General features: G+C 39.9%; 2 protein-coding genes and 1 pseudogene across 2 annotated transcripts; 1 reads left to right on the forward strand and 2 right to left on the reverse strand.

Moving 5' to 3' along the window:
* Nucleotides 1–2,449: 2,449 nt before the first annotated feature.
* Nucleotides 2,450–3,835, reverse strand: LOC119507167 (translocating chain-associated membrane protein 1-like). The gene has a single exon (XM_037800277.1). It carries the CDS (start codon nt 3,833–3,835, stop codon nt 2,711–2,713), a length of 1,125 nt encoding a protein of 374 aa, XP_037656205.1. The 3' UTR covers nt 2,450–2,710.
* Nucleotides 3,836–7,799: 3,964 nt separating this feature from the next.
* Nucleotides 7,800–11,747, reverse strand: LOC119506908 (annotated as a pseudogene).
* On the forward strand, nt 11,634–12,271 carry LOC119507176 (myosin regulatory light chain 12B-like). The gene has a single exon (XM_037800286.1). It carries the CDS (start codon nt 11,746–11,748, stop codon nt 12,175–12,177), a length of 432 nt encoding a protein of 143 aa, XP_037656214.1. The 5' UTR covers nt 11,634–11,745; the 3' UTR covers nt 12,178–12,271.
* Nucleotides 12,272–14,458: the final 2,187 nt, after the last annotated feature.

Here is a 14,458-nt window from a genome sequence, read left to right on the forward strand (position 1 = left end):
TTCTTGAGTCATTGTCCTGTCTTGGATATCCATGACAATGGTGAATATCAATCACAAAGGCAGCCTTCTCTGATTTATTCCTCAGCCTGTTGAGAAAAGTTTGTCTTTCATCCTTGAGTATGATGTTAGCTATGTGTCCTAGTTTTGTTGGCTCGTCTTTTTGATTTTCAGTCATGAAAAGGTATTGTTTTTTGTCAAGTAGTTTTTCTGTGGCAATGACATGTGTGATGGTTAGGTTAATGTGTTAAATTTGTCAGGTGATAGTGCCCAGGTGTCTCGTCAAAAAAGGCAAACAACACTGGTGTAAGCATTTCTGCAAGGACTTTTGTGGCTGGTTAATAAACCAGAAAACTGGTTTATTAAATCATCAGTCAGTTGACTGCTTCTGTGACTGGTTACGTCACTGGAGGGCTTGTCTTCCACAATGAGAGAATTTAATCAGCTGGACTTAATCTGGTCAGTTGAAGACTTTTGAGGAAGAAGAGAGAGAACCTTCACTCCTAGCCAGGGTCTCTTGGGGAGTTCATCAAACACCTTCATCAGAGTTGACACTTCACTGCCTGCCCTACAGAATCTGGCCTTGTGCATCCCCACAGTTGTGTGAGACACTTTTATAAAATCTTTTATTTACGGATATCTCCTGTTGGTTCTGTTTCCCTAAAGAACCGTAAGTATTACAACACGGTTATTTATTTTTTCTTCCTTTGTCGAATTAAGGTTGCATGTTACTTTGCTTTCTTAATAGACTACCTTCTTCTGTAATAATTTATTAGAGAAGTTGAGGGTTTACAGAAAAATCACGCATAAAATGGAGAGTTCCCTTATATCCGTCCCACACACTCATTTTCCCTATTATTAACTGTTTGGTTTAGTGTAGTGCAATTGTTAGAGTATTCTTATAATCATACTGTTAACAGTAGAACATAGTACATTGGAATTCACTGCTTGTGTTGTAGAGTTTTATGATTTTTAAAATTTTTTGTTCTGGTAACATATATGCAACCTAAAATTTTCCATTTAGACCATTTTCAAATATACAGTTCAGTGGTGTCAGTTACATTCCTACCGTTGTCACTGCCATTCATACCCAGATTTTTTCCTCACACCAAACGGATACTCTCTACCAGTTATGTACTAACTTCTCACTCCCTACACCTACCCCAGCTCACTATAACTGATATTCTTGTTTCTGAAAATAGACACTATTTTTTTTGAAAGTAAAAATTTTTATTTTGATTGATTTCTCAATGTATAGTTCAATGTGATACCAGTTTTTAATGGCAAAAATTTGGTTCCACTGAAACTGCATAATGCAACAGAGAGCTACCACTTGTAGGTAAACAGCTGGAAACAGAAAGCAAAACTTTCTAGCACCATGGCAACTTAAACAGCAGACTTAACAGATCTGCAACTTTTACACTAAAAATGGCACAAACTTCAGCTGGTTACAGAAGTCAGAAATGGGAAACAATATGTAAACACCAAAAGGAGCAATATATGTACTGTAAAGACGAAGAAAAATCAAGTATAGCTATGAGGATTTTAAAGGATAATTATAGAAAAGGGAACCAAATATTTTACTTAAATGCTTTTTAGAGCCTTTCTGTAGAGATACAAATATATATATATATATATTTATCCAAAAATATGTTTTTATACAGGTAAATGTTTCTCAATTAAAGATGGGACCAAAGCTATAGTTTTAACACAAAGCACTGTCTTTTATAAAGACTATTTGTCCACCTGAATTTTCAATGTAAGATTAGTGCATTAAATGTTTTCCATGTATAATTTACCTGACAATCTTTTTATAGATATAAATCAAATAGGCATTATTTGTCAAAAGGGTTTGCAGGTTAAACAACACTTTTCTAAGATGCTGTGCACATCAAACTTATGACCAGCCCCATTAAGAATCAATATAATAAACATATCAAAAAGGGCTAAATGTCAGATTTTCCTCTTTATAGTAAATATTTAATTTTCTGATTTCCAGTTTACAAGTGTTTAAAATGCACAAGGAAGATTTTACTTAAGTACTTTTATGTTAATATATTTTGATTTATAATATATATGGTAATAAATCTCCATGTTGTAACCATTAGTACTTTTTTTTTTTTTTTTAATCTGGGATGTTACACTAACAACCACTACCTATAAAATAAAGCACACAATTATTTTGGTGATTTTACAAATCTTGTTTCCAGGTGTAAATGCTACAAAAACTCCTAAAAATTAGAGAACACTGAAAACATAAAGTCGGACTTTGAAGTTCGTAGTACATCAATTTTGCCCTGAAAGAGAACTTAAAAAATATGACCCTGTTGAAACAGGCCACCTTGCTAATATAAAAAATTGGTAAGAGCAAGGAAGTGTAGCACTGATACGTAGAATTTTTGTAAATAGTTATCTCTCCAAATCATTAGAAAAATGATCAAAGATAAAAACAAAACAAAACAAAACAAAATATGGTGGTGGTCCCTAAACTATTTTGAAGGCAGGTAGCTTAGTCTAAGCTAAAATATTTTTTTCATTCATAATAATCATTCTCCCCTCAAATGCCCTTTAAAAAAATGCATGAAACAGTACAATAGCAAGGATCAAAGAGCACAAACTGTATTTTCAAGAACAGAACAATCTCTAGTGTTTAAAGATATCATAGTAAAAAGCAGATTTCTTTGGGGACATCAATCAATAAACTTGTAACTCATTATGAAGATTTCTCTTTTTTATTATGGGGAGAGTCTGCTCTATTTGAAGTTACTGTTCCATTCACACCATTTTCTGTTCCTTTTCTAGAAGACCTGCCTTTAGTCACCGTTGGTTTCTTCTTCACAGTTGGTGCCTGAAAACTAGAATGTTCCTTCCACCTCCGAAGCTGGAAATTAATGAATTTCCACATCATGAATGCTTGAGTAGTGCAAATGGATGACAGAATAGCAATTCTATCAGCCAACACACTGAAGTTTCCAGTACTGAAATCCAGCTTCTGATTCTCTGCTCTTGCAAGGCCAAAGCCAACAGTGAGTACCGAAAGAATTAAAGTCAGAAGTCGTCCCAAAACAAACAGAACTGACCACAGAGAAAACCCTTTCTGATACTTTTCATCACTAAAATAAAACAGGTGGGAAATGTGGAAAAGAAATTCAACAAAATAATGCAGCACCAAAAGAACGAGTCCAAGATGATTCAAATTCAAAAGATAAGCTCCAGCAATGTGAAAGAGGTAAAGACCAATATAGACAAGCTGATGTGGAATATCTTCTTTTTTGGTTTTCTGGAAGTAGAGTTCTGGAAAAGCATGAAACCAGTAAGCCAACTGTGATATGAAGAAAAACTTCATTTGAAATGTCATCAGGGTATGGGGATAGGCCCGCCACAAGATAGTTGGGTCTGAAATGTAGTTTTCAGAGAATGGAATGAATGTGCCCCAAATACAAGAAAAAAGGTAGAATGCACTAAGCTGACCAGATTCATTAAACTTGCTGTGTTTTGTTTTGGAGAAGTGCATTCGCCGGTTAATTTTATCCAACACATACTCTTGAATTATGGCATGAATAATTATTGCCATTAGCATATAGAAGAAAACTGTAGCAAAATCTTTGATACCATAGTAATAAAGGGATGCTGCTTCAGTAGCTTGTTCTTTTGTTGCTGGGAGGATAACATTGTACTGAAGAGTAACAAAAATGATACATGCTTTTGCTGCTATCTTGAACATGAGTCCCAGCAAGAAGACCATCGCCACATAGGAGACAATGTCTGCGTGATTCTGCGGGATGAATTCATGGCTCAGCACTGGGGGATTCTTGGTGCTCTTCTTGCGAATCACCATGGTGGGGTTGCCACCCGTGCCCGCAGGTGCTCCTCCTCGGCTCAGCTCGTCCCAGCTCCTCACAGACTAGCCGCCGCCCCCGCCTCCCCCTGGCTGCTGCTCACAGCCCCGCCGCAGCCGCTCGCTGGGGTTCCACTCACAATCCCACAGCCAGTACGCAGCCGCCGGGGCCGCCCCGACACTATTTTTTTAAATCCCTCCTAGGTTTATGGAGAAACTATTCAGAAAATACAGTTCTCATATTCTTTTCTACAGCCTCTTCACAAGGTTCTCTTTTTATTAATGCTTTGCATTAGTGTGGTACACTTTTTACAGTTGATGAATCAATATTGATGCATTTTTATCAATCAAAATGCACAGTTTTTACTAGGGTTTCTCTTTCTGTTGTGTAGTTCTATGAGTTTTGACAAATCCCTAAGTTCATGTATCCATTATAGTATCTTACAGAATAGTTTCAATCACCTAAAAATGCCAAGTGTTTCACCAGTTCACCGTTCCCTCACTCCCCTTTAAACCTTGGCAACCACTGAAGTTTTACCTGTTACCGTAGTATTGCCCCTTCCAGAATGTCATGTAGTAGGAATTAGAGAGAATGTAGGCTTTTGTAGACTGACTTCCTTCAATGAGTAATATGCATTTAATGATTCTCCATGCTTTTTCATGTCTCAATAGCTCATATGTTTTGATCACTTTTTTTTTCACAACTAAGTATTTTAGATAACTATTAAGAAAAAAAAAAACACTTTGAAAAGCATACAGGAAAAGGTAGTGAAGGTTGTGCTGTTTATAATATGGAACCTCAGGGAGTCTAACAAAAATTCACCTTTGGTGAACATTAGTTTTTTTTTTTCTCAATTTTATTGAGATTGTTCACATACCATACAATCATCCAAAGTGTGCAGAGTTGCCTACAAAACCATCATGCAGCTGTGCATCCATCACCAAAGTTAATTTTTTTTTCAATTTTTAGAACATTTTCATTACTCCAGAAAATAAATAGAAACAAAAAAGAAAGCTCAAATCCTCCCATACCCCTAACCATCCCCCCTCCATTACTGACTCGTAGTATTGGTATAGTATGCTACTGTTGATGAAAGAATGTTAAAATACTACTAACTGTACTGCATAGTTGGCAATATGTGTATTTTTCCCTATATACCCCTCTATTATTAACTTCTACTTACAGTGTCATATATTTGTTCTAGTTCATGAAAGAGATTTCTGACATTTGTACAGTTATTCGTGGACATTGTCCACCACAGGATTCACTGTTTTATACATTCCCATATTTTACCCTCCAACTTTCCTTCTGGTGACATATGTGACTCCAGGCTTCCCCTTTCCACCACATTCACTCACCACATAGCACTGTTAGTTATTCTCACAATAATATGCTACTGTCACCTGTGTCCATTTCCAAACACTTAAGTTCAACTTAGTTAAACATTCTGCTCATAATAAGCAACTGCTCCCCATTTTTAGCCTTGATCTATGTCCTCGTAACTTGTATTACATGTCTTTGAGTTTACATGTAATAATTAGTTCATGTCAGTGAGACTATGCAATATTTGTCCTCCTGTGTCTGACATTTCACTCAATATAGTGCCCTCAAGTTTTCTTCATCAACCTGTGTTTTTAAAGATGGTTTTGTTTCCCCACCATACATTCCATCCTAAGTGAACACTCAATGCTTTCCTGTAAAATCACGTATGTGCGCATTCACAGCCATCACCAATATCTATATAAGGACATCTCCATTTCCTCCACAAAGAAGGAGGAAGAGTCAAGGAAGGTAAAGAGACAAAAGAGAAAGAAAGAAAAAAAATGACAGCGAAAAAGCAAGAAAAGGAAAGATAGAGTAAGACTGAAGTACAAAAATAGAGTCAGACATCACCAGTGCCAAGAGTCCCATATCCCTACCTTATATCCCACTCTTACAGGCATTAGGCTTTGGCATGGTGTCGTTGTTACATTAAAGGAAGCATATTACAATGTTTCTATAACTGTAGTCTCCAGTTGGCATTGACTGTATTTTTTCCCCATTACCACCCCATGTTTAACACCTTGCAAGGTTGACATTCATTTGTTCTCCTTTATGTAAAAACATATTTGTACATTTTAGCACAATTGTTGATAATTCTAGGTCTCACTGGGCTACACAATCCCAGTCTTTATCCTTCCTCTTTCCTCCTGGTGTCCGAGATGCTCCTAACCTTCCATTTTCAACCATACTCACAGTCATCTTTGCTCATTGTACTTACATTGTTGTGCTACCATCACCCAAAATTGTGTTCCAAACCTGTCACTCCTGTCTTTTCCTATTAATCTGTAGTGCTCCCTTTAGTATTTCCTGTAGAGCAGATATCTTGCTCACAAACTCTCTCATTGCCTGTTTCTTAGAGAGTATTTTAAACTCTCCCTCATATTTGAAAAACAGTTTTCCTGGATATAAGATTCTTGATTGGTGGCTTTTCTTTTTCAGTATCTTAACTATAACACACCACTTCCTTCTTGCCTCCATGGTTTCTACTGAGAAGTCCGCAAAGTCTTACCAAGTTTCCTTTGTATGTGATGAATCACTTTTCTCTTGCTGTTTTCAGGATTCTTTCTTTGTCTTTTACGTTTGCTAATCTGATTATTGAGTGTCTTGATGTTGGTGTATTCAGATTTATTTGGTTTGGGGTATGCTGTGCTTCATGGATCTGTAATTTTGTATCTTTCATAAGAGATGGGAAAGTTTCATTGATTGTTTCCTTTATTATTGCTTCTCCCACTTTTCCCTTCTCTTCTCCTTCTGGGACACCCATGGTACATACATTCATGTGCTTCATATTGTCCTTCAGTTCCCTGAGACGTTGCTCTCATTTTTCCATTCTTTTCCCTATCTGTTCTTTAGTGGCTGGGATTTCACGTATTTTCTTCTCCAGTTCCTGAGTGTTTTCTTCTGCCTGTTGAAATCTGCTGTTGTATGTTTCATTGTGCCTTTCATCTCTTGTGTTGTGCCTTTCATTTCCACAGATTCTGCCAGTTGTTTTTTCAAACTTTTGATTTCTGCCTGATGAGTTCAGCCAGTTTCTTTTTATATTCTTCATCTGTTTTGCCATATCTTCTCTGAACTCATTGACTTGGTTTTTGAATTGATTTAGCATAGTTCTTTGAAAATCTTTGATTGTTTCATTAAAGAGAAAAGTATTCTCAACTGCATCTTAATTGAGGTGTAAGTTTCTTCCTTTGCCTGGGCCATGTCTTCAATTTTCTTAGGATAGTGTGTAGTTTTCTATTGTCTAGGCATCTGGTTTCCCTGGTTACCCCAATCCTATTTTCCCAAACCAGAACTGGATCATGTCTCAAAATGGAGCTAGATTCAGTGTCTAGTTTCCATGAGGTATGTCTTAGAAGATTGACAGACTTCTCTGTGAAGTCTCCAGCCACTGTTCTTTTCCTAACCTGCCCATCAGTGGTGCCTGTCAGCCTGTTGCTCCCAACTGGTATAAGGAAGTGTGGCCCCTATAATTCTCTGCTTAGGTTGTTTTGATTGTTTCCTCCAGGCCCTGGGATCTGAGTTGGGCCCCACCTCCTTCCTCTTAAGGAAGATACAGCTCGTAGGGACTATCTTCTGCATTTGAATTACCCCTTTGTCTCTCTGACTCTGTGACTTTGTTAAATCCACCCTTTTCTGGATCACAGAGCTGCAAACTGAAAATGGCTAAGGCTTTCTCCACTGAACTACTCAGGTTTAGAGAGAGAAAAAGGGAAAAAAAGCCCCGTTTCTGAGAAAGTCCACAGCCTCCCAGTTTCGTTTGTCAGTCAGAGATAGCACCCGGTCTTTGGGGCTCCCTTTCCCTGGGCATAGGTGTTCTCTGGCTCTCTAACGTTAGTTGTCTATAAAAGACTCTTTAAAAGGTAGTGAAGGTTGTGCCATTTATATAATGGAACCTAGGGGAGTCTTAACAAACATGGATGCTCAGTGGACATTTGCTTTTTTAAAGCTCCTTGTCTCACTTCCCACACCATACACATGGACATGACAAATGCTGAGGTGTGGGGTTAGAGGAAGACTCTGGGAGGGAGAATCAGAGGATTTGAGGGTTCTACTCTGGCATTTTTTGATGTTCTCCTTCTCAGTTTCATTTTCATCTCTCGCTGTCACCAAGGAGTGTGAGTAGCCCATGGCAGCCTGCTCTGTGAAAATGCTGTTGGGTGTCATCCCCCCTTGGGCTGTGATGGCCAAGTTGGGGTTGTGATCTCTAGCCCGGCTCCCCAAATGTTGGAGAGGGCCCAGCTGATTGTGCCCTCATTCACAGCCTGAATTCTGCTCTTCCCACAGCAAGCTGTTGAATTTTCCAGCACAAATGAGCTGCCTTACTTTTAGGAACATGGTGGACTCGTGAGAGATGTTCATGGCTCCCCATGGAAATGGACCCCTCCCACACACCACTTCACTGACTGCCTGTGGTAGGTGTAGCCCGCATAGACTTGGGCTTCCCCAGGACCAGCAAAGTCAAATTCACCAGATCTGGGTCCATCTCTGCCTTCTCCTCTGTGTGGCCCAGCCATCCATAGTTACCAAACACCCAGGATAAGACATAATGTCTGGGGTAAAGCACTTGTGTGTGATTGGGACCAGTGGCCACATTCTGCACTCCAATTGGGACTGGAAAAATTTGATCATCTTTTGTCTCCTGGTTGAAGATGGCTACTCAGTGGGAACCATTGCAATCCTATTCTATTTCCTGCACCTGCATGATGAACTTCCTATGAGATTTGTGTCCCATATTCAGGCCTCCAAAGGAAATAGAGGTTTCGTTTGCAGTCCACTGTCATTCTGACTTCAGACCCAGAAGCCGTTTTTGTAATTGGCCGGCCCCTGTACATTATCTGTGCAGGTCTAGGTTGGCATCTGTTTGATTTCTGAGGCCCAGATGCCCCAACTTTTTCTCTCCAATTGAAAATTTGAAGCCCTTTCTGTCAAAGTCAGGGTCTTTTCCTGGAAACACCTTGTATCTGAGATTCTGGAGGATTTGTGGGGGCTTCATCTCTCGGTATCAGCATGATCCAGGTGGCCCTTCTCATTTCAAACCCAGTTCAACAATTTCCCCTGTGTGCTGATGAGGAGACTGGGCAGCAAACAAATCCAAAAGCACTGTGTGCACCTGGATCCCCACAAGTAACCCATATCTGTGGGGTCCCCAAAAATTCTGACCAAGATTGCAGTGAGCAGCTTGTTTATGTGGCACCACTTTTCAACCAGTCAAGTCCCGGTTGGTTGTCCCAAATATCAAAAGCTGCCCCTGACACTTAGACCCTTCAATGTGATGCACACCTTGGTGTGCTCAGGCTCAGTGATGAGCAGAGCCAAGCCACCCACCTTTTCTCTGCTGTGGCCTCGAGTCCCTGACCAGCCCAGTCAACTTGGCTGTCACCTCTACTCCTGTTTCTGCAGCATGTGGACTGCTCATGCTTCTAGGACCTACTCCAGGCCATTCCTTTGCCTTATCTCAGCTCCTCCGTGGCTGCTGCTGCCACCTACTTCCTGGGCATGGCTATGGCTGTCTGAGAAAGGAAGAGGAGGAACTAAAGAGGAACTGAAGGGCTGTTTTTTCTGTTCCTTTATCACTGTTTAATGCTCTATTTTAAGGACGTACCATAGATTGATTATCCATGCATGCGTTGAGGGGCATATCCATTACTTCCCATTTTGGGCAATTATCAATATGCTTTTACAAACTTTTTTGTGCAGATTTTCATATGGACATAAGATTTCCACTCATTTTGGGTAAAAAGTGAGGAGCACACATGTTGGGTAGTGTGGTTGGCCTATGTTTAGCAAGACAGTCTTTCAAAGTGGCTTACTATTTTGCATTCCCACCAGCAGGGAATGAGAGTTCCTGGTCTCCACATCCTTGCCAGCATTTGGATTTGACAGTTTTGGGGATTTCCATTCAATTAGGAGTATACTGGTATCTCATTTTTAAAAATTTGCATTTCACCAATGACATGATGAGAATTTTTTCATACACTTATTTTCCACATGGATATGATCTTGGGGGAAGTGTCTGTTCAGACCTTTCACTGATTTTTTAATTGTGTTGTTTGTTCCTTATTGTTGAGTTTTAAGTTTCCTTGGATATTTAGGATACAAATTCTTTATCACATAAGTGTTTTTAATATATTTCCTCCCAGTCTGTGAGTTATCTTATCATTTTTTTACACTGTCTTTTGAAGAAGAGAGGGTTTTTTGAAATTATTTAATGGAACGCAACTTTTTTTCTTCCACAATTCGTGCATTTCATTTTGTATATAAAACTTCATTACTGATATATTTTTTGCAGACTCTTCTTCCTCAAGACTGGGTGAGGTGACTTTTCCATTTTTTTAATTATCATCACGCTACCATGTTTCCTTGTGTCTTTCTCAGCAACTGGAAGTCATATCCTTCCTCCATCTTGGAGACTCTCAGAAACAATTTGAATCTCATCTGTGGGACAGCTTTCCTTTAAAAATACCCAGCCTGACTCTAAAGGAAGAATTTCCAGTTTCTGTGGATGAAGAATGCAAAATCTTTTCCCACCAGTATGGAGAATGGTAAAGAAACATGGATTATAGGACAAATAAAATTAGCTTCCTCCACTGGGATTTTGATCTTCTGATACCAGAAGATGCCACCACATGCAGAAACTGCATTTCTCAGGGTAATAGCAGAACTGGCCCCTTTGTACTGAGAAATCACTTCTGGGATTCTTGGCCTTGTCCATGGAAGAAGGAGACTGAGAGAGAAAGGTACATGTTCATGATCAAGGCTGATCCTGAATCCTTGCCAGAGAGTTGTTCCTTGCCTCACACCTAACCTGACATTAATGTGTTTCCACCAACTTACAAAATAACTTTATCAAGAAAATCAAATACCAAGAAACCAACATCAAAATCACACACCATGTGAAGAAAGAAGATATGGCCAAGCCAAATGATCAAAATAAAAAACCAGATAAGGTAGAATTTGGAACAACTAATCAAAGACGTTCAAACAAATCTTTGAAAGAATTTCAATGAGCTGGCTAAAGAGAAAAAGTCTGTTAGGAAAATGCTAGATGAGTATAAACAAGAATTAGAAAGAATAAATAGAAACACAGCAAATCTTAAAAATTGAAAGATACTGTAGATCGACTTAAAAATGTGCTAGAGACACACAACAGCATTTGAGCAGGCAAAAGAAAGAATCAGCAAATGGGAAAACAGAGCACCTGAATTTGAATGAGCAAAAGAACAAATGATGAAAAAGATGGGAAAAATTGAATTGGATCTCAGGAAATGATGGCCAACACAAAGCACACAAATACAAGAATCATTGGTGTCCCAGAAGAAGTGAAGAGTAAAGGTCTAGGGTGATTATTTCAGGTCAATGATAATTGGGGAAAACTTCCCTACTCTTATAAAAGACTTAAATATGAAAATCAAAGATTCTCATTGAACTCCAAATAGAATCAAATAAATCCAAATAAATGCACTCCATACACTTAGTAATTAGACTGTCTAATGCTGAAGAGATTCTTGAGAGCACTAAGAGAAAAGTGATTCATGGAAGGGCTGCAATATCCGCCACCAGGACAATCCTGGGGGTAGGGGGAAACAGGGTGCCAATCATCAAATAAAGTAAAACTATAGAAACTAAAACCCATGCTTCGTTCACTCGGTCCATGCAGCCCGGTTCCTCAGTGGGCATACCCGGTATCATTCAGTCTTGAGTGAGAAAACTAGCAGCATTCCTCTTGCACTGAGTTGGATCCACCATGACTTTCGGCCTGCCCCCGGGACCAGAGTCCTGGGAGCTCCCCCCACCTTGGTCACCACCGACAGTGGACTCATGCAGGGCATCCTGGTTCCAGACTCTGAAATGGAAATAAGCAGCCACCATGTCAAGCAGAAAGGCAAAACTCAAGACCACCAAGAACCACCCTCAGAGTGCAGTATCCAGTGTGTTTCCCATGTTTGACCAGTCACAGATTCAGGAGTTCAGAGAGGCCTTCAACATGATTGGTCAGAACCAAAATGGTTTCATCAGCAAGGAAGATTTGCATGACATGCTTGCTTCTCTGGGAAAGAATCCAGCGGGTGCATACCTTGAGGCTATGATGAATGAGGTTCCAGGGTCCATACATTTTACCATGTTCCTCACTGTGTTTGGTGAGAAGTTAAATGGCACAGACCCAGAGGATGTCATCCAAAATGCTTTTGCGTGCTTTGATGAAGAAGCAACAGGCACCACCCAGAAGGATTACCTGAGAGAGCTGCTGACAGCCATCGGGGATTGGTTTACAGATGAGGAAGTAGATGAGCTGTACTGAGAAGTGCTGATCAACAAAATGGGGACTTTTAACTACATTGAGTTCACATGCATCCTTAAACATGGAGCAGAGGACAAGGATGACTGAAAGAACTTCAGCTACCACCTTACAGTTACTTTGTCTTACTCTATTTTATTTCTAAGACACTTTCCCCCACCTCCAAAGAAACTTTTGCATGCATTTAGCTTCACAGCTTTGTCTTTTTTTTCTCTCTTTAGAGGTATTTATTCCAGACCTTTCTGCCACTTGGCACTTGTATAATCAGACTGGAAATGAGGATGAGGTTGTAAGTTGTGTTGAAAAAGAGATTGCAAATAAAAAGCAACAAATGTGAAAGCCCTGAAAAATATATCCATATTTCTGGTTTTGCTGGATTTTTACATTTTTGTATAATAAAAATGCTGTTTTGAAATTAAAAAGAGAAAACTGATTCACAACTTAAAGGGAAGTCACATAAGACTAAACACAGACAACTCGTAGGGCACCATGGAGGCAAGAAGGTAGTGGTATGATATATACTTAATATTTTCAAGAAGGAAAATTGCCAGCCAGGAATTATTGTCCAGCAAAGCTGTCCTTTAGAAGTGATGGTGAATTTAAAATCTTCACAGATAAACAAATCTAATAGAATTTAAGAAGAGGCCTCCTTGCAAGAAATGCTAAAGGAAATTGTGTTGGCTGAAAAATGAAAGACAAAAGAGAGACTTGGCAGAGAAAATAGATGATTACCAGTAATGATAACCAAAGGATGAAAAGAGAGGAAAATAATAGATCTGACAAATAAAAGCCAAGGGATAAAAAGGATGAAGCAAGGACAGCTTTTAGAGTAATAACATTGGATGTTAATGGATTAAACTCCCCAATAAAAAGACATAGATTTGCAGAATGGACAAAAAAATACAATCCATCTGTATGCTACATACAAGAGACTCACTTTAGACCCAAAGATACAAATACGTTGAAAGTGAATGGAAGGAAAAAGATATTCCATGCAAGCATAACCAAAAAAAAAAAAAAAAAAAAAAAAAAAAGAGTATCTATACTAGCAGATAAAACAGACTTTAAATGCAATGCAGGCAAGATGGCAGACTGGTGAGCTGTAAGTTTTAGTTACTCCTCCAGGAAAGTAGGTAAAAAGCCAGGAACTGCGTGGACTGGACACCACAGAGCAATCTGTCTTTGGGCATACTTCATACAACACTCATGAAAACGTGGAACTGCTGAGATCAGCGAAATCTGTAAGTTTTTGCGGCCAGGGGACCCGCGCCCCTCCCTGTCAGGCTCAATCCCGTGGGAGGAGGGGCTGCCAGCTCCGGGAAGGAGAAGGGAGAACTGCAGTGGTAGCCCTTCTCGGAAACTCATTCTACTGATCCAGACTCCAACCATAGATAGACTGAGACCAGACACCAGAGAATCTGAGAGCTGCCAGCCCAGCAGAGAGGAGACAGGCATAGAAAAAAGAAAAAAATAACACGAAAAACTCCAAAATAAAAGCAGAGGATTTTTGGAGTTCTGGTGAACACAGAAAGGGGAAGGGCGGAGCTCAGGCCTTGAGGCGCATATGCAAATCCCGAAGAAAAGCTGATCTCTCTGCCCTGTGGACCTTTCCTTAATGGCCCTGGTTGCTTTGTCTATTAGCATTTCAATAACCCATTAGATCTCTGAGGAGGGCCCTTTTTTTTTTTTTTTAATCCTTTATTCCTTTTCTAAAACAATTACTCTAAGAAGCCCAATACAGAAAGCTTCAAAGAATTGCAATTTGCGCAGGTCAAGTCAAGAGCAGAACTAAGAGAGCTCTGAGACAAAAGGCAATAATCCAGTGGCTGAGAAAATTCACTAAACACCACAACTTCCCAAGAAAAGGGGGGTGTCCGCTCACAGCCACCATCCTGGTGGACAAGAAACACTCCTGCCCATCGCCAGCCCCATAGCCCAGAGCTGCCCCAGACAACCCAGTGTGACGGAAGTGCTTCAAATAACAGGCACACACCACAAAACTGGGCGTGGACATTAGCCTTCCCTGCAACCTCAGCTGATTGTCCCAGAGCTGGGAAGGTGGAGCAGTGTGAATTAACAAAGCCCCATTCAGCCATCATTTCAGCAGACTAGGAGCCTCCCTACACAGCCCAGCAGCCCAGAACTGCCCTGGGGGGATGGCACTCACCTGTGACATAGCACAGTCATCCCTCAACAGAGGACCCGGAGTGCACAGCCTGGAAGAGGGGCCCACTTGCAAGTCTCAGGAGCCATACGCCAATACCAAAGACTTGTGGGTCAGTGG

Source organism: Choloepus didactylus, chromosome 12, assembly GCF_015220235.1.
Source record: "Choloepus didactylus isolate mChoDid1 chromosome 12, mChoDid1.pri, whole genome shotgun sequence".
Taxonomy (NCBI): Eukaryota; Metazoa; Chordata; class Mammalia; order Pilosa; family Megalonychidae; genus Choloepus; species Choloepus didactylus.

What these genes read in the sequence shown, in the direction of transcription:
- LOC119507167 (XM_037800277.1), bottom strand. Translation starts at nt 3,835, where the DNA reads ATGGTGATTCGCAAGAAGAGCACCAAGAATCCCCCAGTGCTGAGCCAT.
- LOC119507176 (XM_037800286.1), top strand. Translation starts at nt 11,746, where the DNA reads ATGTCAAGCAGAAAGGCAAAACTCAAGACCACCAAGAACCACCCTCAG.